This window comes from Aethalodelphis obliquidens, unplaced genomic scaffold, assembly GCF_003676395.1.
Source record: "Aethalodelphis obliquidens isolate GAN/ISIS:26980383/991018 unplaced genomic scaffold, ASM367639v1 scaffold5, whole genome shotgun sequence".
Lineage (NCBI taxonomy): Eukaryota > Metazoa > Chordata > Mammalia > Artiodactyla > Delphinidae > Aethalodelphis > Aethalodelphis obliquidens.
Window position 1 is genome coordinate 7575544 of NW_020837949.1, and position 23215 is coordinate 7598758.

General features: G+C 45.4%; 1 protein-coding gene across 2 annotated transcripts in view; it reads right to left on the minus strand.

Moving 5' to 3' along the window:
• The window catches only part of CNTNAP2 (contactin associated protein 2), a 2044831-nt gene that overhangs the window by 151949 nt on the left and 1869667 nt on the right, over positions 1-23215 (minus strand). For both annotated transcript variants that reach the window (XM_027101624.1, XM_027101625.1), the window contains 2 exons: positions 15517-15753; positions 7740-7873 (listed from right to left, as the gene is read on the minus strand). In XM_027101624.1, coding sequence (XP_026957425.1) covers positions 7740-7873; positions 15517-15753 — 371 coding nt within the window. The remainder of the gene's footprint in view (positions 1-7739; positions 7874-15516; positions 15754-23215) is intronic.

A 23215-nucleotide genomic window follows, 5' to 3' on the forward strand; every position in this document is an offset into this window, starting at 1 on the left:
ACATACAGTTATTTTTTTTTTAGGAGACTATCATGTAATTTGGTATTTCAAAAACATGAATATACCTTTTCATAAACTGCAGGAGGGTATCAGGGGTTTCCTGCTGCCTATGTCAAGGAAGAGATGAGTTCAGAAAAGAAGTGGCCTGTTTCCAAACATCAGTGAAAGGGAATAGAGAAAAGTCCAAAAATTTAGAGCCTCATACCAGAGAGTAAGAAATAAAACTGCAAAAAGCTTTGACCAACAAAGGCACGTGAAGACTTTCAGTTCAGCAAACTGGCTCAGCACCATGCGGGAGGTTAAAATTAAGAGTATTTACCCCACCACAACCACCTAAGCCTCTTGTCTCAGATGGCCTCAAGGTAGCTGCCATGACCTTGAGAGAGAGGCAAGGGTCCTTGGAAGCAAATGACTATGTCGGTCCAAGAGTCACATTTAGGGAAGAATGCAGGGCGTATCTACTGGTACACGAAACTGACCGGAAGCAGATAGATCAGAAGCCAACTCAGCTTCTGAAGGAACTGTATTGGCAAAGAAACTGCAGGTCTGGTCTACAAAGGCTTGTGAGTATAAGACAACCCTCAGTGTAATTGACACCTGCAGGAAACGGTCCCTGGAAGCTGCACAGCTTCAAGGAATGCATTATCACCAACATTCATTTCAGAGGAGAGCCATGGAGAGCCATGCAAATAATGGACAGGAATTTGGCCTATTCAAGGAACTACTCCCATGGCCAAGGGCGGCAGCAGGATGTCCTCAGAGCGTCTACCCAGCATGATTTCATCACTGCTACAGAACACAGGACTTTCCTCTTTAAAAATACATCTGATATAAGGCAGACTTTCATTGGGTTTAGCCACTGACATTTTAGGGTTGTTACAGCAACTGGTGTTACCCTAGTCTTTTTCTATATTCCCGGCGTTTAGCATTCACCGTATGTTACTATTGTTGGTAACACTTTCCTCTGACCATTTTTAGGATTCATATTCAATATACAGCTCAATTAGCAATGGATGCCACTGCTGTTATACAATTTGGTTGAAATTCTGATTAATAGCAGGTAAGAAATTATCATCTTTATTTTAAGAGATGTAATTCACTGAGTCTGAGGAACATTTGTTTTGAAAATTCCTGATGAAAACAATTGAAGTCATGCTCTCTGTGCTATAAAAATTTGGGGACCTGATCATCATTTGTTTCTGAGGACTTGGAATTATTTAAGAAAGTCCTTATTTTACTTGCAGGAAATCTGTTAGCTTCTTCTTGGCAAAGACGGAACTGGCCCTCCAGTTACATGAAAGCCAAAATGATACATCTTTACCATCTGTTCATTTGATTTTTAGAGAAAATGGATTAGGAGTATCTGTGCCAGAGACTATATCCCTGAACCCTCCACTGTAAAACTTCCATAAAACCCCTAAATATTTGATAGTTATTCAAGGAACATGTACTTAATTCATTTTTCAAGCTAATTTTATCCTTGGATCAGGTGAGAATATCAGAAAGTTGTATCACCTCAGCCCTTGTCCCCTTCATCTCCCATCACCCTGTGCTACCCCACTGCCTGCAGAACTGTTTGGGCTGAAACCCATTTTTAAGTTATACGTGACTTTCCCAAGGAAATGCTACGTCAAGAAGGTTTGTGAAAAACACATTTGTTGCAGAAACCTGTGTACCACCTCTCTCGGTACCCACTATATAACAAGGAGGAAGGGCCTTCAACTATCACTGCATTTTTAAAACTCTGAAGAAATATAGCAAAATGCCAAAATTTTAAAAGTTTGGATGGTGGGTCCATAGGTGTATGTTTTATTATTCTCTGTACTTCTGCATATTTTTGAACTCTTTTATAACTTCAACAACATCACTCAATTTCTAACTGGCCAGAGGTATCCATTTCCAACATTTTATGGTCACCCTCCCAGACATCTCTCTACTAAGTGATTCAGTTAAGAGCATGTGTAAACTTCAGTGTGGTAGACCTCGGTTCATCTAGGCTTTTGCTACTCACTGCTTCCTAATTTTGAGTGAGCTACATCACACTCTGAGTGTCAGTTTCCACATCTCTAAAATGGGGATACTAATGCTGCATTCCTCATAAGCCTATTGTGAAGACTCGATGAGAAAATGTGTGTCAAGTGCTAGCACAGTGCCTGGACCACAGCGCCAATAAAAGTGAGCTACCATCGTGCATGTGATGTTGCCAAGTGGATCGTGCTATGGGCAGCTTGCCATGCCAGTGAACAGAATCCATGGTAGATAAAAAAAGGGAAGAATGACAGAGCAAGAAAAATTCCATTTCCCTGGAAGAGCTGGTATATTTTATGCTTATGGGTTGTGCAATTCCGGGCACCAAGAAGCTCCGAGCCAAACTTACGCAAGTGGGTGAGACCTTCTGACCCCGGTAACCGTATTCCATTTCCCCACTGTCTTGGGGACCTACTTTTCATGACTTACTTTAACTCTCAATTTCGTTTTATGTACTCCCTGTAAACCACCTTATATCCCCTGTGCAATGTGGTTGGGACGAAAGGAAGGAAAGGAGGACGGGTGAAGCCAGGGATGGCAGGCAGGAAGGAAAGTAAGAAGAAAGGATTTGTAACACAGGCTTTGAAATTATTCCTTGTAATGGTCATGTTCAGTTCTTAGATGATGCTAATTGGCAGTTTTTAATCACAGGCAGTGTTTTTCGGGTGCTCTCTGCCCGCTCGGGGTTTGTTTTACATTTGGCATTAAGCCTTCAGCTTTATCACGGGTGCAACTGTGAGTTTCCATAAACGATGCAACTTGAGGGTTGTCCTGGGCTCTGGTTTGCGCTGGCATCTGAGAACTCTGAGTCGGTCCTTCATTCTCTGTGTGGACATTGGGCACTTTGTCTTTTGGCAGCAAATGCTTCATCCAAGGTCAGTTTCCCTCAAGTGCTCAGCACCATTTCAGACAGCGTGTGCTCAGGGAATGCAAACTTATTTAAGGTTAGCTTTAGCCAAACCCAGCTAGGAAAGCAAACCTGCTTTTAAAAACGCTGTAAACACTGACAAACATCATCTAAATTATATGATGTTTGCACATATATAAATGTATAGAATTTTACCTTAATTCCAAAGGCATCATTCCATAGCACTTTTTTTTACATCTTTATTGGAGTATAATTGCTTTACAATGTTGTAGTTTCTGATGTACAACAACATGAATCAGCTGTATGTATATATATATCCCCCTATCCCCTCCCTCTTGAGCCTCCCTCCCTCCCTCCCTCCGTATCCCACCCCTCTAGGTCGTCACAAAGCATCAAGCTGATCTCCCTGTGCTACGCAGCAGCTTCCCACTAGCTATCTACTTTACATTTGGTAGTGTGTAGATGTCAGTGCTACACTCTCACTACATCCCAGCCTCCCATCACCTTCCGTGTCCTCAAGTCCATTCTCTACGTCTGCGTCTTCATTCCTGTCCTGCCACTAGGTTCATCGTACCATTTTTTTAGATTCCATATATATGTGTTAGCATATGGTATTTGTTTTTCTCTTTTTGAATTACTTCGCTTTGTATGACAGACTCTAGGTCCATCCACCACACTACAAATAACTCAATTTTGTTCCTTTTTGTGGCTGAGTAATATTCCATTGTATATATGTGCCACATCTTCTTCATCCATTCATCTGTCGACATTCTGTGGCACTTTTTTTTTTTTTTTTTTTTTTGCGGTACGCGGGCCTCTCACTGTTGTGGCCTCTCTCGTTGCGGAGCACAGGCTCCGGACGCGCAGGCTCAGCGGCCATGGCTCACGGGCCCAGCCACTCCGCGGCACATGGGATCTTCCCGGACCGGGGCACGAACCCACGTCCCCTGCATCGGCAGGCGGACTCAACCACTGCGCCACCAGGGGAGCCGCTCCATGGCACTTTTAAACTCATCTTTGAGTTAGCCTCATTTTTGTTCTTTGATGAGAAGTACATTTTAATTTGAAATTATTTAAATATATTTGTCATTATATTTTATTGTAACTGGGGGCTATCAGAATGGGTTGAGGATATATGTGTGTTTTACATTTTTGTTCGATTATAAAAATGCAACATACACTTATAATTAAAAAACGAGGGGCTTCCCTGGTGGTGCAGTGGTTGAGAATCTGCCTGCCAATGCAGGGGACACAGGTTCGAGCCCTGGTCTGGGAAGATCCCACATGCCGCGGAGCAACTAGGCCTGTGAGCCACAATTACTGAGCCTGCACGTCTGGAGCCTGAGCTCCGCAACAAGAGAGGCCGTGATAGTGAGAGGCCCGCGCACCGCGATGAAGAGTGGCCCCCGCTTGCCACAACTAGAGAAAGCCCTTGCACAGAAATGAAGACCCAACACAGCCATAAATAAATAAATAAATAAATAAATAAATTTAAATCATATGGGCTTCTAAGAAGACCTCTGCTTAAAAACAAAAAAAAAAAGAGGAAATATAGAAAACTCTAGAGGAAATGAAGCCATTTATAATCCCTTTACACAGAAATAATCACGATTAACCTTTTATTATATCTTTCTCTATATATTCTTGAGGTTGTAGAAGTTCTCAAGATGGATTTGTAGATTGTTTCCAGGAAAAAAAAATTAGAGTGTTTTTTTGGAGTTCTAAAGATGCCCTTGGAATTACGTCCACACTCTACAGTCTTCCCTGCCTGCAAGAAAGCAGGTCATGGGAGCAGGGAATCGGCCCGACCTGCTTGTCTGCAAGCAGGCACCATATCTTTTCTTCCTCCACCATGTCCACCTTTGTTTTCCATCTGGGCTGGACTGGAGAGGCTGGGCTGACAAAGACCAGTGCACCCCAGACCACGAAGTCTTTCCAGGCTGCATTCAAGTGGGTCGAGGCATCTGCTTTCTAAACATGTCCAGAAATCTCAGTGCAATTGCATCTCATTGTATGACAGAAGGAGGTGGGGGACAGGGCTTTCCAACACCCTGGGTACAATTCCTATGGCCGAATTAGTTCCGCGCCTTCTACAATGCTTCCCACTTCTATCTTCTCCTTTACCTCAAAGCACTGTGCAGCCAAAGTTTTTCGTACCCATCGTGTTTCCTTTTCCTGGAACTGTAGTCCTGTTCCTTGGAAGATTCTTCCCAATTCCCCACTCTAATCATGAGGTTTGATTAGGGGCTATCAGTCACTGTTCCCCTCCCCTCACAATAGGGTGAGTGTGTGACCCCAGCCAGGTCAATCAGAGACCTTCTCCGGATTTTAAAATGAGAACCGAGAAACTAGGACCTTGCTTCTGGTCCCAGCAAAACTGGGAAGATGTGAGCCGACTTCAGTGCCTGTGTCCCATGATGTGTGGCAGATGAAGCCTGCTGCAAGAGGAATTGTCCAGAGGCAGGTGGGCAAGCAGAGAAGATGGAGGGAGGGAGGGAGGGAAGGAGAGGAGGGAGAAGGGGAGGGAGGGGGGGAGAGAGAGAGAGAGAGAGAGAGAGAGAGAGAGAGAGAGAGAGAGAGGCATTTGGTCGTGGCCTAGGCTTTGTTTGAATCCTCCAGGTCCCCTGCATTCTTTCAAAATTTTGGTTTTCCCTTTCTTAAATTCTATAACCTACCCTAGGAATTTTCTCTACAAATGAATTCTGAACTGGTTTTCTGTCCTTTGTGATCAGAAGAACCCTGAGCAATAGAAGCCGGTTCTCCCCAGCCCCACTTTGGTCCCCTGGACTCTGCAGGCCTCTGGCTCCTCCACTGCGTGGATTTCTCAGCCTTTCCTCAAGAGCCCCAAGTCCTTAAAACAGCCCATCCCTCTCCCCTGCTTCAGGGTAATCTCTCGTTTACTGTAGCAGACAGCAGCTCTGATTAAGCTAATATTTGCTCTTAAAGAGCTGCTGCTTCCTTCCAAAGATTCCCCAGTTGGTGGAATTTGGCAGAAGGGAGGCCATCTTGACCTTCTTTACTCCAGACTCTCATTTGGGGAAATGCACCAGGAAATGGAATTATTTAGCCTATCACCTGGACTCGCTTCTCCCACTCACCCCACCCTCGTCTTTGCATGGGGTTCCTCAACCCACAGGGCTTGGTCCCGACACACAACGCATTTTCTTGGAGACAGCGAGGATTAACCTTGCAAAACTCCGCAGCTGAGACAGCTCCCTTCCTTGACACTGTCCTTCAACCTGATTGTTGAGCTCTTTTTAACTTTTAATATTATTTTGCAATGGTGAAATGGCAAGACAATCACTTTCTTTAGAGAGGTGACAGATGGCGCACTTTAAAACAAGAGAATGCCTCTAATCAAAAGCCAATAAACACAACGTTGATAAAATGGTATAAAACCACCCCTTTCCTGTAATGGTATAAACCACCATACTAATCCTGGACTTGCTGGCTTTTCTGAATCAAACTTGAGTTATGGTGGAAGACGGGCGTGGTTTACTCCATAAGTAATTTGCAGCACCTAACACGTGACAGGCACTGCGCTAGACTCAGCGACTGTCCATCACTATGAGAGAAGCTTATATATGCCCCATTTGATTGATTGTGCAACAGGCTGTAACTGCACATTGTCATTTTCCGAGGAAAGGCCTCTCCTGAAAATGCTCTCTAGCATTTACTGCTAAAGGCCAAGTGTAAACTCCGTATCAAGTTATGAATTTGACATCCGCCAGTGCTCACGAAGAGACGGGGCTTGTGCCTCTCCTTTGCAACCTGAACTTCCCACAGTTCCCAGCCGAATCCGAATCCGAATGAGGTCGGAGAGGCTGCTGAACCCCTGCAAATGACATTCCACTTGACTGACAAGACAGCATCCCCCTGCTGCACTTCTGACAGGTATCTATTTTGAACCCCTGCTAGAGAATGCAGTGACAGTTCCAGCCTTGATCTTTGCCTTAGTTCCCAGGGAGACCTCCTCATGCCATGTTTTATTCATGGTGTCTCCCAGGCTGGTCTCTTCATTGTAAAAATCGGTCGTGGGGGTAGGGACAATCCATGAACCTGAAATAAAGTTTGAGCGTCACAATAAAACCGTCCCTTTGTGTACGGAAAGCCTACAACCAGGGTCTGAGATGCTGGGGAAGGTTTGTGTACTGAGGATTTTTAAGGCAAAGCATGCAAGAAGAAAAGAAAATAGTTATTCACATTGCACTGGAGTCGTGAAGGAAGTAGGTCAGATAAACCAAAATAACCTTTGCTGGGAAACGCGATAAGCTTCAGACATCTGAGACCATGGAGAGAAAAGATGCTGCAATGGATAAAAGCAGTAGGCCGATAGATGTGCAAGGCTACAAGCAGGAAAGCTACAAAGAACGTACAGAGTAAACATTTATTCTACCTTCTCCCAAGAAATCTCTTCTCCATCAACTTTGTCATTGTCCTTCCTGTAGGAACTGGATATCTTTTTTTTTTTTTTTTTTTTTTGCAGTACGCTGGCCTCTCACTGCTGTGGCCTCTCCCGCAGCGGAGCACAGGCTCCGGACGCGCAGGCTCAGCGGCCATGGCTCACGGGCCCAGCCGCTCCACGGCATGCGGGGTCCTCCCAGACTGGGGCACGAACCCGTGTCCCCTGCATCGGCAGGCGGACTCCCAACCACTGTGCCACCAGGGAGGCCCGGAACTGGATATCTTTTTACTTCACAGGTTAGAAATTTGTAGAAGAAAGTATCAGAAGCATCTCTTCCACCTGTCCTAACCGCCCAAAACAAAACCAATAGCCCAGCATGACAGAGGACAGAGATTGCAACCCTGTATCACATCCGCTTGATGAGTAACACGTGTGTACCTTGAGAGTAATGGTCCTCTCGTGACGGGTGACATTAACGCTGTGGGGCTGCCCATTGGCCATGCTCCTGTGGTCCACATCAATATTATATGGCTCCCTGGTGCCACCCAGGCTGTACCGGATCTGTAAGCTTCCTACACAGAGAAAAGAAAAGAAACTCAGTCATTTCTCCACTCTGGATTTCATTTTAATGTCACTTCCCCCACCCCTGGAGGCTAATTCCATTAAACTCGGCTTCAACGTCCATCAATGTCACCGCCGTTCTGAATTCTGAGTCACTAGCTCAGAGGCACACGAATCCATAAAGGCTCACGGCACCAGGCACGCGCATGTTGACAATCTACCAACAACAAGCCATCGGTGACCGTCATCTCCAAGCTGGAGCAGCACATGGTATAAACAACCCAAGTCGGGCTTGAGCCTGGGATGGCAGAATGGGAACATACATGGTACAGGACCATGGAGACGCCTACAGGCCCCACAAAATACTCTGTGAAATAAAAAATAAGTGCAGGATGCCGGGATGACCTCATGCCATCGGCAAAGTGTGACATTCAGCATGTAAAAGAACCACGAACACACAATATTAAGAATAAACATAATTTACAGAAGACAAACCCATGGGATTTTGGGAGGCTTCACTGAGACCAAGAAAACAAAGCAGTGGCTTTTATTCTAGGTTAGAGACCTCATCAATCCAAATGCAAACCAAAGGCAAAAAGATGGGTCCTCATCGCCTCTCAGTTGTCGTTCACTTTGCCTCAACAAATTATTCTTTTTTCTCTTTCTTGTTTCTTCCCAATAATGACAAGCAATATTCAAAAAGATTAATATAATATTCTATATCCTGCTTTTAATTAATCTGCACAGCAAACGTAGCTTTTATTTCTTAGTTATGATTTTTAAAGCCATCGACTTTTTATCTCATTTTTTACTCAAATTGGAATCTTCGTGTTAATAGCTTTTGACATCTCAGAGCTTAAAAATGGAGCCAGTAATTTAGCAAGAGTTTGGCCAACTGTAAATCACCTAAAGATTCTTTGTCGCCTTTTTCATTTTCCTTCCAGAGGAACAAAACTGATATTCTAAGTTGTGAAATAAAACATCATAATTAAAACTTAAAAAGTGAACAGAAAAGAGAAAGAAAGTCACTGGAAACGCCACCGTCCAGAGGTAAGGTAAACTACTCTAAATATCTGGCAATATCTCCTCGTAGGTAATTCTCACGTCCTCACGTGTACGTAAATATATGCAACAGCTTCTGAATGCTGCCCTTCCTTATTTTGCGTTACATGCGCCATTTAAAATATTGAACTACGTTCCTGGAATTGAAAGAACAGTCATGAGTTACTTGCATTTCCTATTTCTCCTTTCTGAACAACTCTGGCAAGGCTTCACTACTTGAGTTTTCTCTTGGCACTTGATCCTCGATTCCTTTGCTTTATAGCGTTTCAACCAAGCACTGTTGACTTTCGTCTCCTAAATGGGTCTAAGTTCACCCACTCTCCCCCATCTCCACAACCACAGGGCCTCCACTGGCACCTAGAATGCCCTGGTATTGCTCCCATAGGAGCCTGCCCCTGCACGCAGAGCTCCTGGCCTGACTCACGGCCTCTGTGCAGGCCACACCCTATCAGTGACCTGACGGCCACCACCTGGGCTTCACCTGCATTGGCTTCTGCCTGGATCACGTGATCCAAATCAGTCCCTCCTTTAAATGTGATCACCCTTGACCCCATTTCACTCTCAGGCGAGTCCCCTCTTTCCATGCTCTCTTACTACTAATCCATTAATGGAGGTGTCGCACTGGGACCTCAGACACAACATACGTGAAACCAGACTCTTGATCTTCCCCTCCAAAAACTATTCCATCACAATTCCCACATTTCAGTTAACGGCCACTTTATCCTTCCAGCTATTCCTGCCTAAAAGCCCTGACTCCCCTCTTGCTCCTATAATACACGTATGATCTATCAGCAAAGCTTCTTGGCTCAGTCTTTAAAACACACCCTGAATCTTACTGCTCTCATCACCTCCATTTCTATTCCTGGACCAAGCCACCCTCGTCTTTTGATTACTGTACTACCCTCCATTCTAACTACTGCCCTTCCGCCACGCTCCCTCAGCCCAGCCTGGCCTCTGCCCCTCACATACCTGGTCTCTCCACGAGGCAGTCAGAGCGGTCCTCTGCTCAGAACCCTCCCATGGCCTCCTGTCTCACTCAGAGTAAAAATCGACATCTCCATAACGGCTCACCAGGCCCTCTGTGGTCTCCCCCCATATCTCTGACATAACCTCTCATTATTCTCCTCCTTTCTCACGCCTCACCTGAACACACTGGCCTCTTTGTTGTCTCCCCAGATGCCAGCATGTTCCTGCCTCAGGCCCTTGGCACCTGCTGGGTCTTCTGCCTAGGATGCTCATTCCCCAGTTATCTGCATGGCTGACCCCTCACTCCCTTTAGGTCCTGCTCAAATATTGTCTTCTCAGTGATCATTTCTGTGACTTCCTTATTAGAAGCAGAATTTACCCACTCCTTTCCCTCGGCCAGGCTCTCCCTTTTCTGCCTTATTTTCTTCCCCATGAGAGTTCTTACTATACAACATACTACATACTGTACTTAGTATGTTTACTGCTGTCTTCTGCTAAAATGTAAACTCCATGAGAGTAAGAATTTTTGTTTATGTTCTTTATGACTTAGTTCCCAACGTCTAGAACAACGCCCGATACATGGTAGGTGCTGGATAACTACTCGTTTAGTGAATGGATGATGGTTTCCTTGCTTCTGTGCTTTCTTCCTTCCCATGTTTTCTTAGCAGTGAAGTCTTTTCAAGATGCGTAACTGACTGGTTGTCTGGTTCACTTAAAACTCTTCAAACTTTCCAGCTGCTTAGAAGATAAAGACATACATTCTTAACATAGCTTATGATGTCTTGTCTGATCACAGCTTGTCAGTTACTTTATTTTAAAACATGCCATTTACCCTCTTACTTTTTACATTCAAGCTACCTAGGACTTCTCTTATTCCCTAGGAAATACAATTCTTCCTGCCTCAGGACCTTTGAATATGTTGCTCCCGTTTCCTGAGCTACTTCTCTCCCCACTCCTCAGTGATTTACCCTATTTTTTCTTTATTCTAATAGCATTAAAAACAATCTATTGTTTGGCAGTGAAGGAGATGATTAGGCAGTTGTTTGGCTACAGGTAGAAAAAACAAGTCAATTGTCTTGAGTTTTTATTCTCCACTTTACTTCTGGTGCTCTGACCTTGTATGATCCCAGCCAGTTTTCTTAAATACACAGCTGTATTCATTCATCATTTAAAACTTAATTTCTTTAGAACATACTTGTTTAGTGCCCCTGTTGAACCCAAGGTTTCAAGGTCTAGAAGTGGACTGCCTGGCTGGCTATAAGTGTGGAGTCCACTTCTAATACAGACATCCATCCCCAGCCCCTGTATGGTATGGGCCAGGCCGTGCCTCGATCTGGGGATGCAAAGAGAAGTAAGAGAGGGCTCTGCCTTTGAGGCTGGGAGTTGGAGGAACTGGTAATTATGCCAAAAAAGCCCCACAAAACCCTGGACATTTTTCTCCTTACTGTCTCTTCGTCATTGGCCCCTTTACGTTCTCCAGCTCATTAAAATCAGTATTAAGTTGTTTTCGTTATTTTTTCTCTTTCCTGGATTTCTTGGACTTTGTAAATATGATGTAAAACTTCTCTAACTGCTTCACTTAATGGTAATGGAAATGATTTGCTTTGAGGAAAAAGATAAGTTGGACCTTAAAATTTATATATAGTGAACGTCTATAAACAGTAATGGCAATATTCTTGAATAATAAAATTTAAATATTTATTCCTTTCAAACAACAGCACAAGAAAACCACTAAATGATGGGAAGGAGAATATTAATATTTGTTCATTAAAATAAAATATTATTAAGATGGAGTGATACTTCACTTCTTGCATCTCATGTTCATCTCCCGGGTGAATTAAAGCAGTTACAAGGGACAATTATTGGCTGCAGCAAATAATGTGCTTAACAGATTTATTCTCTACGGTCATCATCATTACCATCAGCAAACAATTACAGAGCACCTATTGTACGCAGATGTAGTACGGGGGGCCTTTCATCTCAGTGGGAAGACACGGCATATTTATAACAAAGATGGGTAACAATACAGTGTACTAAAAGCCAAACAAATGACATTGAAAATAAGTGTAATAGGAGTTTAAAGTAAGGAGAAGTCATTGAAAGGACGTGAGACTTGATCTGGGTCTAGAATGAAAGGCAGGTATTAAGCTACAGAGGAAGATGGAGCTTTTCCAGATAAGGGAGCACAGCAGGCAGCAGGGCAGATGTCCTTGGGGTGTGTGAGGAGTGAAGAGTTCCTGGAGAAGGGAGAGAAGGGAGGCGTGGCCTCAATATGCGGCAAAACGTAGATTAAATCATGGGCTCTGGATAATAATAACCGCTAACACACACACATACAGTGTGCGTGCGTGCGCGTGCGTGTGTGCGTGCGCGTGCGTGTGTGCGTGCGTGTGCGCGTGCGTGTGTGCGCGTGTGCGTGTGTGCGCGCGCGCGCGTGCGTGCGTGTGTGTGTGAGGGTGTGTGTGTGCGTGCGTGTGTGCGTGCGTGCGTGTGTGTGCGTGTGTGAGGGTGTGTGTGTGCGCGCGTGTGTGCGTGTGCGTGCTTGTGTGTGTGTGTGGGGGTGTGTGTGTGCGTGCGTGTGTGCGCGCGTGTGCGTGCGTGTGCGTGTGTGTCGTGTGTTACGCTTACTAACTCATTTGACTTCCACAGCACTGCTCTGAGGGAGAACTATGTAACAGATGATGAGACAGAGGCTCCGAGTGGCTCACGGCTGCCCAAGATCCCACAATCTGCAAACAGAGAAGCAGAATTCAAACCCAGACTTACTGGTTCTGCACTCCGAGCGCTCACTCAAGAGGCTGGTGGGTCCTGATTGGAAGCTGCTGGGACTCGGGATCTGTCCTCCTGATCCTGGGGAAGGAGGCCCTCCTGGCTGTATGACAGGGACACTGTGTGTGAAGGAAGACCTACTCTGGCTGGGCTGGGCAAGGTTAGCGTGACTGGAAGCAGAGAGACGGTCGGGACAGAGCATCCCAGGGACGTGCTGAGGTGCACTGGTACCCCACGGTGGGGTCACGGGGTGCCAGGAGCCCGGCTACCCTCAGGCCTTGGCAGGTCTGTGGAGGTAAGGCCTGCTGGAGTCCCTGGGCTGGGGGCCTCCCAAACACAACCTCATGCATCTGCCCAGGTGCCATTCAAAGATAACATTCTATGTTTGCCACGCCAGCAGCAATGTCGGGAAGCGCTGAATCAGAAGACACTTGCCAGGAGAGTAGCAGTGGGGAAGCAAAGGAAGGGATACTCTGGAGGGACACGGTGAGAACAGGATGCACAGGACTTGTCAGGCTGGATGGCCCGCAAGAGGCGGAAGGACGGAGTGCTCATGAATGAGGCCAGGCTGTGAGTTCTGGTGTCTGAGAAGCGGTAGCACTGTCAGAAGAAGAGGGGCCTGGTTCTGGGAGCCGTGAGGACAATACAGCTTCCGATATGTTAGGTTTAAGAGATGCCATGGCATTTAGTTAGAACTTTTTATTTTATTTTAATGACATTTTGGCTTAGTCCTTATGGATTTCTTTTCCCTCAATGAGTTCCTCAAATTTTTCTAGCTTTAAATCTCAATTCATAAAAAATGCAGTATTTGGAGTACGAAAAAGCCGAATTTTCATTAGCAATTGAGGACGGCCTTGCAATAATTAGAGAGAAACTGACTGTCCATGCTTTGCAAATGCACCGAGTATTCTAGAGGTCTCTAAGCAGGGCAGTGGAGAACTCTGGGTCCAGCATCAGACACCTGGGTTCAGGAACCCCAGCTGTGCCACCACCAGCTGAGTGTGCAAATCACCCAATCTCTCTGCACTCCAGTCTACCACCTGCAGGAAGAGGGTAAGAATGGACTCTGCCTTATAGAGTGTGTGCTCTTGGGAACTAATGCATGTGAAACACTTAGCACAGCTTCGGGCAGCCTTACACGGTAGCCATTAATATGGAAACGACTAGTCAAACCCCCTGCGCATGACAAAGGCCCATAGACACACGCGTGGGTGCTCGCAGGGGCCGGTGCAGGCTTGGGGGCGTGAGTTACTGGATAGAATTGGGACCAGATTTTAACGTGGCAGTGGCTTGAGGAGCAGACAATACAGCATCTACTGAGGCATGTTCCTGACATTCTTGATGAGCTAGAGGTGAGAACCCACTGCCCACTGAGGCGAGGTTGGGACATGAGGGTGGAGAACATCGATGGATTAAACAGCTATTTAATCTGATGCAGGAGAAAGAAACCTAACAGGTGAACTTCCAGAGAGCAGGGGTGTACACTTTTCTACTTCCTGATTGAACTGTTTTTTTCTGGTGAGAACAGGGACAGGATCACTGAGAGCATCTGACATGTGTGGAAGAGTATTACCCAGCAGAGGCAAGTCAACTGTGCAAACAAACAACGAGACTCTGCGCTCACAGTACTGCTGTTTTCCTGTCCATCGTTTTTACAGAGCTAAACTGATATCGTACAGTCAAGGCTGTATCATGCCTTTTCTTGGTTTTATATAATATTACATAAAAATTTTCTCCATGTCATTAATTACTCTTCATAAATATTATTCTTAATGGATACACGATATTCCATAAAATGGTGATTCCCTCTTTTACTAACCATTTTCCTAAAATGTAACTCCTAGGTCCTTTCCAATTCTTATTTTCATAAATAACAGTATAAACTATGATGAACATCTTCATGCTGAATCTTTGTCTGATTTTCGGCTTCTTTCTTCAGAAATAATTTCTGAAAGGGAAAAATCCTAAGGAACATTTTTTTCCCACCTATCTTTTAAACCGACAGAGCATTGCCCAGAGAAGTTTAAGAATTTACTATTTTATTAACACTCAAGCTGAATTGGGTTAATAATAATAATTTTTAGTTCCTACAGAAGAAAATCTTGATCTTTAAGATGCCACGACACTGAAATAGCTGTCAGAAAAGGCTGCAGGACCTACTAGAGAATGGACTTGAGGATATGGGGAGGGGGAAGGGTAAGCTGGGACAAAGTGAGAGAGTGGCATGGACATATGTACACTACCAAATGTAAAACAGATAGCTAGTGGGAAGCAGCCACATAGCACAGGGAGATCAGCTCGGTGCTTTGTGACCACCTAGAGGGGTGGGATAGGGAGGGTGGGAGGGAGATGCAAGAGGGAGGAGATATGGGGATATATGTATACGTATAGCTGATTCACTTTGTTATAAAGCAGAAAGTAACACACCATTGTAAAGCAATTACACTCCAATAAAGATGTTTAAAAAAAAAAAAAAAAAGGCTGCAGAGCTTCAATCATTAAAGAGCAAGACCATGAGAGAGGTAGCCTCCGTGTCTCCAACCTGTACAGACTCACTGGGAAATGAGAGAGATTTGCTCCTTGATAAACCTAAATATTTCTATTTGTAAAAAAGAGATCTTAAAACTTCAAGTGTCATAGAACTCAAGTTTTCAGAGAGGAAATGGACTCAGTGTTTGGCACGTTTATATGCTTTAGAACTGCTTCGATTGCTCTGAAAGATCGTAAGTCCATTTGTATATTCTAGAATAGGATGCCTATTTCAGTCGCACTGACACTCCTGGCTTAGTGTATATTTGGAGATGGTCTCCGATATTACAACACTGAAGGGCAGAAGGCTAGGTATCCTCATCCTTACCGGTGGGTTTGACGAGAACTGCCAGGAAGTCGGTGGTGAAAGAGCTGACGTAGAGGAGGATGCAGGGTGCCTTGGTGGTGCTGAAGCTGAAGCAGATCTCCTCGCGGGCCAGGTCCGGGGCCCCATTCTGCGGGTCCAGGGAGTTCTCCGACCTGCTGCCCGATTCCTTAGCACCGGACCCGGGCGCCTGGAAGTTATACCGCAGCCACATCCCCTCTTCAAAAAATGCACCCACATCTGTTTGAAAAGGAAAGAGAAAATGGAAAGGTGAGAAGTCCGAGGCTAATACCACCAACCATTTAACCTGGGTAGACGGTGAGCTTTGTCGTGGCCGCTAAGGCTGTTCCTGGAGGGTGGACCGACTCCAGGAAGGGAACGTCTATGCAGATGGACATTGTTTCATCAACACGGATACGCTACCAAAACCAAAAAGGCAGTGTAACAGAGTATAGCGGTCTGTCAACTTAAAACGTAGTAGCTAAATTGAGAAACGTTAACTCATACCAGAAAAAAGTTTCACGTTTAGTACTTAGACCAAATAACTAATTTCGGTTGAAGAGAGATGCTGAGAATAAAGGCAGTGGCATTGTTAGGGAACTGCTGACCGACACCGCCCGCCTCGGCCAGACCCGCTTCCCTGAGCTGTCTCACACAGGAGGTCCCGATAAGGAACATGGTGCTGTGGAAAACTCCGGGAGGAGACGACCAACTTCTTAGAATCCTTCGCGCTGGAATCCCTCCTGGCTGAGCGATGCACACGCCATCAGGAAGGACCCTGAGTCAGACCAAATACGGGCCAAGCAAGATGACTGGCCAGAGACAACCTGGATACTAACCCCATCACCATAAAACCTGAGGCCGCGAGCCATGTGGCAGAGCAGCTCTCTGGGGTTCCCTGACCCTGCGGCTCTCTGCCCAGGTGCCCCTTCCCAATAAAGTCTCTTGCTTTGTCGGTACATGTGTCTCCTTGGACAATTCATTTCCTAGTGTTAGACAAGAGCCCACTCTCGGGTCCTGGAAGGGGTCCCCCTTCCTGCAACAGTATCACATGAACCACTAATTCAAGGAACTCATGGGCATCTTCTGAGAGATCGGAGTTGCAATGGATGTTCACCCAGGAAAGCCCTTGGTGAAACCCTGATGAAGTCCTGGGAGACTTTGGGTCTAGTCTTCAAAAATCACAAGACATGAAGGTAGAGGGAACTGGGCTCAAATTTGGTGCTGCCTTTAATTGGTTATGCGGCCTTAGAAGTCGCTTCGCCAGCTTCTCTAGGCCTCAGCATTTTATATGTGAAAGAGAGGTAATAACAGTGAGAATTACAAAAGATAATTAAAGTAATTAGCACATAATAAATAGTACCTATTATTATTATTAAGAAATTAGAAGAAAGGTCACCCACCCTTCAACAGTTTTTTCCTGTGGCCTAATCAATGCTAATTAGTTTTTAATCATTGCCTGGCAGATAAGCTCCTGCTACAGTTTCTCCATTGTTTGCTCCATGTTCTAAAAGCACCTCCTGACTCCCTGTGAAAGGCTGGGGGGCTAGCAAGGTCTGCTTGGTCTTCACAGTTAACTGTTTCATTGCCTTCTGCACATGCCCTTGAAAGCATTTCCCAAACTTCTTTGCCCGTGGAACCCGTTTCTCTCGTAAGACTTGACATCCACTAAACTAACATTACAGAGTGTATTTTGTGAAACATCCGCTCTACATTATAATGAATAGGAGAGGACCGATTTTAAGAGGATTCTTTCCTCTGGGAATTTTGAAGTCTGTTCTTGTTAAAGAAGCCTAGCACAGAGAGAGTCAGCAGCACAGTGTGGTGATTCCGGGTCTGCAGTCAGACACCTGTGGCTAACCAACCCTGTTAACTTGGTCAGTGGCTTGACACTCTCTAAGCTTCAGCTTCCCTCTCTGGAACCTGGGGCCTCAGGTTGTCGTGAGGGTTAAAGAACCCATGGATGATACTCAGCCTGGTGCCTGGAATGTATGATAAGCGTCCAAAAAAGATTACTTAGTCATATTCCAAAGACAGGTTACCACTTTCTACTGAGGGCCGCAGATGCCACCCTGACCCCCACCTCACACGATCACACATGTGCAACACTCCACCTGGCACTGCTGCAGAGGCTGCCACGTCCTGCTTCCCACTGAGCTGTGGTGAAGAGGTCAGCTAACTACAAGCTCTCAACCGTGGGCAGTACTGTTCTCCTCCTGGACCCCCACCCAAGGGCTTTTGCAAGTGTGTGTGTGTGCGCGTGCGTGTGCATGTGTGTGTGTGCGTGCATACATGGAGGGTACTACTGGCATTTGGTGGGTGGGGGTGAAGCCTGCTGAGTGTCTTGTGACATGTGGGACTGTCTCACACAATTAAGAATTGTCCTGCTCAAAATGCCTAGAGTGTCTTCGCCGGGAAACACAGGATTAAACAGACACTTAATCCACGCTAGTCACTGCACGACTCACCAGGATGTAAAGGTGCAGCAAATGCGTCAACGCCCTTAAAGAGTCTTCTGTCAAACTGAGCAGGACCCTGTGGGGCTCCTGGGCACAGAAGCCTTTCTGTGTCCCCTTCCTTGGGTTCCAAAGTGCAGGTGCAAACAATTGCTGATCAGGGACGGGAGGGGATGCAGAGACCAGGGAGGAACAGTCAAGAAACAATAGTGCAGCCTTGGGGCAGGGTCCTGATTCCCCCTCGGGGGACACACATAACAATATCTTTGCGCTCTTCTGCAGAATCAAGGCCCCCACCAAATGGAAGATGTAACTACCTGATGGTGCTCTCTTCATTCCAGAGAAGGTCACAGCTCGCCCATCATCACCTGACACCAGATGATCTCTGGACTGAAGGAATGCGGACCCTGCGTGCACCCTCGTCCTTCTCAGCAACCTCGCCCCTTGACTGTGAAACTCCTCACAAACCCCCCTGGGTTGGGGCACACTGTTCTGAGGGCATTAGCCCGCTGTGGCCCCCTTTGCCTGGCAAAGCAATAAAGCTATTCTTTTCTACTTCACCCAGAACTCTGTCTCTGAGATGTAATTCGGTGTAGGGGCACAGAGGCCAGATTCAGCTTCACGTCCAGTGGCAGGTGTAGGGGAGACACACTGACACTTTGAACACGTGTGGTGAGAGTTATGGTGGTTTACTTGGTAGGTTATGTGAGAAGAACCCCCCTCTTACTGCCCAGAGGATCCTGAGCTGCCTTTTCCACTCTCTCAGCAAAGAGAGTGGAACTGATCACCAGCTGCATGCCCGGCACTATGCCGGGTGCTGAGGTTACAATCCTTGTTCTCAAGGTGCTCTTGATCTAGAGGAGAATTTAGGCTAACAGACATCATCAGAAGGCAGTGTGCTCAGTACAGGATCAGGTTTATATAAGGGGCACTTGGAACAACAGGGGTACCAGACCTGTCTCCAGGGCTCCAGGAAGACTTCCCAAGTGAAAAGACATTGAAGTCGGGGCCCAAAGAGCCAGAGGCGGGTCGCTATGTAAAGGTGAAGATGAAGACAAGCCACTTTCTAGCTGAGGGTGCAGCGTTCAGACAAACTTAGGGGCCAGAGAGTCTGCAATGTGAGCATCGTGCTCTCAGGTGAAATTTACACGCTTTTTTTTTTTTTTTTAACAGTATCAGTTATTCACACAAGACTCACTAGGCTCCTACTACTGCTGGGAAAACAGTGAAGGAGACAGAGGTGATCCTTACCCTCAGTAGTTCAGATCCTAGTGGGACAGACGGACATTACTAGGACTGGCTGATGTGACAGCGTCTAGCAGCTGGTGGGGCGGGGAGCATTCGGGGACAGCAGGCAGGCAGGCCACCCAGAGCAAAGACACCAAGGGGTGTGTTTTGCCAGCAGAGAGGTTCTACCAGAGGATGCAGGGGTCAGCATCTTGGAACAGGTTTGGGCCAAGCAGGAGAGAAGAGGTAGACCTGGGGCCTGGAGAGAGGGAGGGAGGAAGGCTAGAGATCAAGGCTGGAGGGTTTGACCAAGCCAGAGGCGAGCAGACAGGGAGGATGCACAGGGAGAGAAAAAACGTACCGGGCCCTTGAAACTCAAGACTGAGGAGCGCAGCACCTGGGCCTGGGAGGGGTGGGGGTTCTGAGCAGCAGAGGCTGAGGAAGCAGGTAAAGCCAAGGAGACCACAGGCACCTGAGCCACAGATGCAGCGCATCGCCGGTGAGATCCTAAGCTCCCTTGGGCCAGGTCTCCCCAGGTATTCTGCTCCCAGAGAGAGGGCAGAACTGAGTCCCTGACAGCACTTCTCAACAGGCCTGGGAGTCTGTTAAAATGCTGGTGCTCAGGCCCAGCCCCAGATTTTAGCTCAGAGGGTCCGACTCAGAGGGTCTTGAGAATCAGCACGTGTAAGAGGCGATGCTTAGGGACACAAGAGTCTGAGGTGCTGGGAGCTGGAACGGAGGAGGATAGTGCGCTCGGTGGGGCTGCTGGGCGGTCCTGTCTGGGTGAGAACTTAACGCTTTTCTCAAATAAACTGGCGACAATCCTTCCAAGGCAGATCATAAAGGGAAATTTGGAAAGCTAGGGAATTTGGATAAACAAATAAAAAATATGCCATAGAGAATACTTTTGGTGTATTTCAGAGTCATCCATCGTTAAGAAGCTTTAAGGATTCATGCCAGTATTGGAGGAAGGGATATACCACGCTTAAAAGCGTTGCTCTGAAACCACATTGTAACCCAACTGTCAAAGCGGGGCCTGGGAGTGCTGTGAGCCATTTAAGGTTCCAACTGGCAGAATTACAGCTGTTATTTCATTGTTTCAGATCTTTTTAAGGAAATGCCAAATCAGAGTACTGCAATTTCATTTAGGAAAGTAATATTCCCATCCCTTCTGAATGAATAATTAAGATAATGCTTACTTCACAAGCCCCAAATAACATCTTTTCCCCCATTAAATGATCAAAAAGTTGACTTCGAATGCTTGATTTAAGGTTTAATACTAATATGAGATAGTTTAATTTTTGATATTAATTTTTTTGGATAAAAAAATGATAAATTTTGGGTCTAGTTATTCTAAGATATATTATGAAGGAGATTTGTTGAGTTATGTGTCTCAAAATTTTGAAATTTTGAAATTATGCCAGACTTAGGATCATAAAGGTCACAGGCATCTTGAAGCAGACAAGTAAGCTTGTCTTAACCATTTCTTGGTCTTCAAAATGGATCATATGTAAATTACCCCTGACTGTGGAAAGTAAGTTTGGAAATGTTTGAAATAAAATCCACAAACCATACATCCCAGAAAAATACCACAAAGGTTATTCTCCCCTTTGTCTAACCAAATCCCTGATGCTCACAGTGGAAAAACAAACAGCTGGCACCCACCCCTGTAATTAAATTGCTCATCTTTTTCTCCTCCAAGTTCTATAATTCTATTCCTTTTGTCTTTTCACTTAGGATATGTTTTGCAACCTGTATTTTTTAAATAGACATGATTCTTTCTGTTCTCTAACTTCCCCCTGAGGACCCAGAATTGAAAGTCCCCAACTCACAGATGGGTTCTTTCGCAAAAGTTTATTTCAAAGTCAGTAACTTGCAACTTGGAACTATTTTCCCATAGAAACAATGCTTTAAATGATGGTTAGTTTGCCAGGAGAGTCTACAAATGCTGAATCACTCTGGATGGGTAGTAAAAGATAACTGAAGAGTGCCACTGTGTATTAGTAATTAAAGCAGAAACAACAGCAACAACAAATGTTAAGGTGTACTGTGAGTGTGAGAACCCCAGGGAACCATGTTCTCACAAGGCTTTCATCTAACTTATTCAGGAGTGTGCTGGTAAACGTTACACAGCTAGCTCTCCTGGGGGGAAACCCTGATTTGTGGTCTCCGCCTAGTCCCATGGTGTAAACACTCCTACCTTGGCTGATTTCAAGCTGCCAATGTGGCATCACTAAGAGATGATGGAGTTGGGAAGAGATGTTCACAGTTGGTCTATCAGCCTGTGTGAACTGCATTCACCCACTGTCACTGACCCAGTCATTCAAGCAAACCACCTTTACTGAGCCCCCATCTTGGCAGGTGTGTTAGGCTGCTCAGGCTGTTATAACATATTACCATAACTGGGTGTTGTAAACAACAGAAATCTATCCTCACAGCTCTGGAGGCTGTAAATCCAATACTGAGGCGCTGGCTGGTTCAGTTCCTGGTGAGAGGTCTCTTCCTGGCTTGCAGACACATTTTCTTGCCATGTGTGCACATGGCAGAGAGAGAGCTAGCTCTCTGGTCTCTACTTCTGAGGGCACTAATCCCATTATAAGGGCCCCACCCTCATGACCTCATCTAAGCCCAGTTATAGTCATCCCTCGGTATCCATGGGGGATTGCTTCCAGGACCCCCCTCGGATACCAAAATCCTTGGATGCTCAAGTCCCTTATATAAAATGGCATTGTATTTGTATATAACCTACATACATATTCCTGAAAACTTTAAATCATCTCTAGATTACTTATAATGCCTAGTATAATATAAACATTATGTAAATAGTTGCTGGTGCATGGCAAATTCAAGTTTTGCTTTTTGGAAATTTCTGGAGTTTTTTTTTTTTTTTTTAATATTTTTGATCCATGTTTGGTTGAATCTATGACTGTGGAAACTACAGGCATGAATGCTGACTGTACCACCAAAGGCTCCACCTCCAAAACCACAGCACTGGGGCTTAGGGCTTCAACATATGAATTTGGTTAGGGAGGGAATGCAAACATTCAGCCCATAACAGCAGGCTTCCTTCTTTTTACCTCCTGCTGTAACCAAACTTTAATATTTGCTTCCTCCTTCCTGCCTTCCAAAGCTCTCTTCTACTTTGTCCCAGTTACCCTGGATCCTGAAAGCTCTGTTCAGCCTCTATAAAATTTAGGAGAAATTTCTGCAGAACAGACACGGCAGCCCCAGCCTCAGGTCATTAAACTCTTTCATGGCTGAATTCCAGTGATCAGAATGATCACTCTCATTAACTGTTTTTTAATTTTCATTGAGTAAAAAAAGTTAAGTGAATTTTATGGAACTCTGCTCCTAGAGACCTTGGACGTCACCCTTCTGCACGTTTCCCGATTTTGAATCAGGCCCGGTTCCTTCCAGGGCAATCTGCAAGGCTCAGTTATGTTTAAACTTATTTCCTATTCTACTCCCAAGGCCCCGCTATCCTGAAATACAACCAGTTTCTCTCCTGGCCTTGTATCGGCAAAATCTGCTTTTTCTCTCCAAGTGTACCACTCTGAATTTCCCTCCTGATTTTTTAAATTCTGATTGTTTGCTGTTTTCTTTAATTTACTATAATCATTTTGGGCCAACAACATTGGATGCAGACGGGTTAATGTTCATCTCTACTTGTTCTGTTTCCACAGGTGAATACATGTCTATTGCAGCCATTTCCCACCATTCTTTCTAAAGGTCAGGGCACTGCCAGGTCAGTTTGTGTGTAATAAATTTCAAGTGTCTGAACCCATACAAAGGAGAAAAATACCAAAGAAAAATCTCATACATTTAGCCTGAATGGTATGTGCTACCCATGAGACACAGGTGTAAAGTTTATTACTGGAAACACATCAATAAACTATATGTTCTATGAGTTGACTATGGAGGAGCCAGGGGACCTTCTCACTTGGAGTTTAAGAGCCAACAGCACTGAACACATTTACTAGAGTCTTAAACAGGAAGACAGTCTGCATCCAGAATTTCCA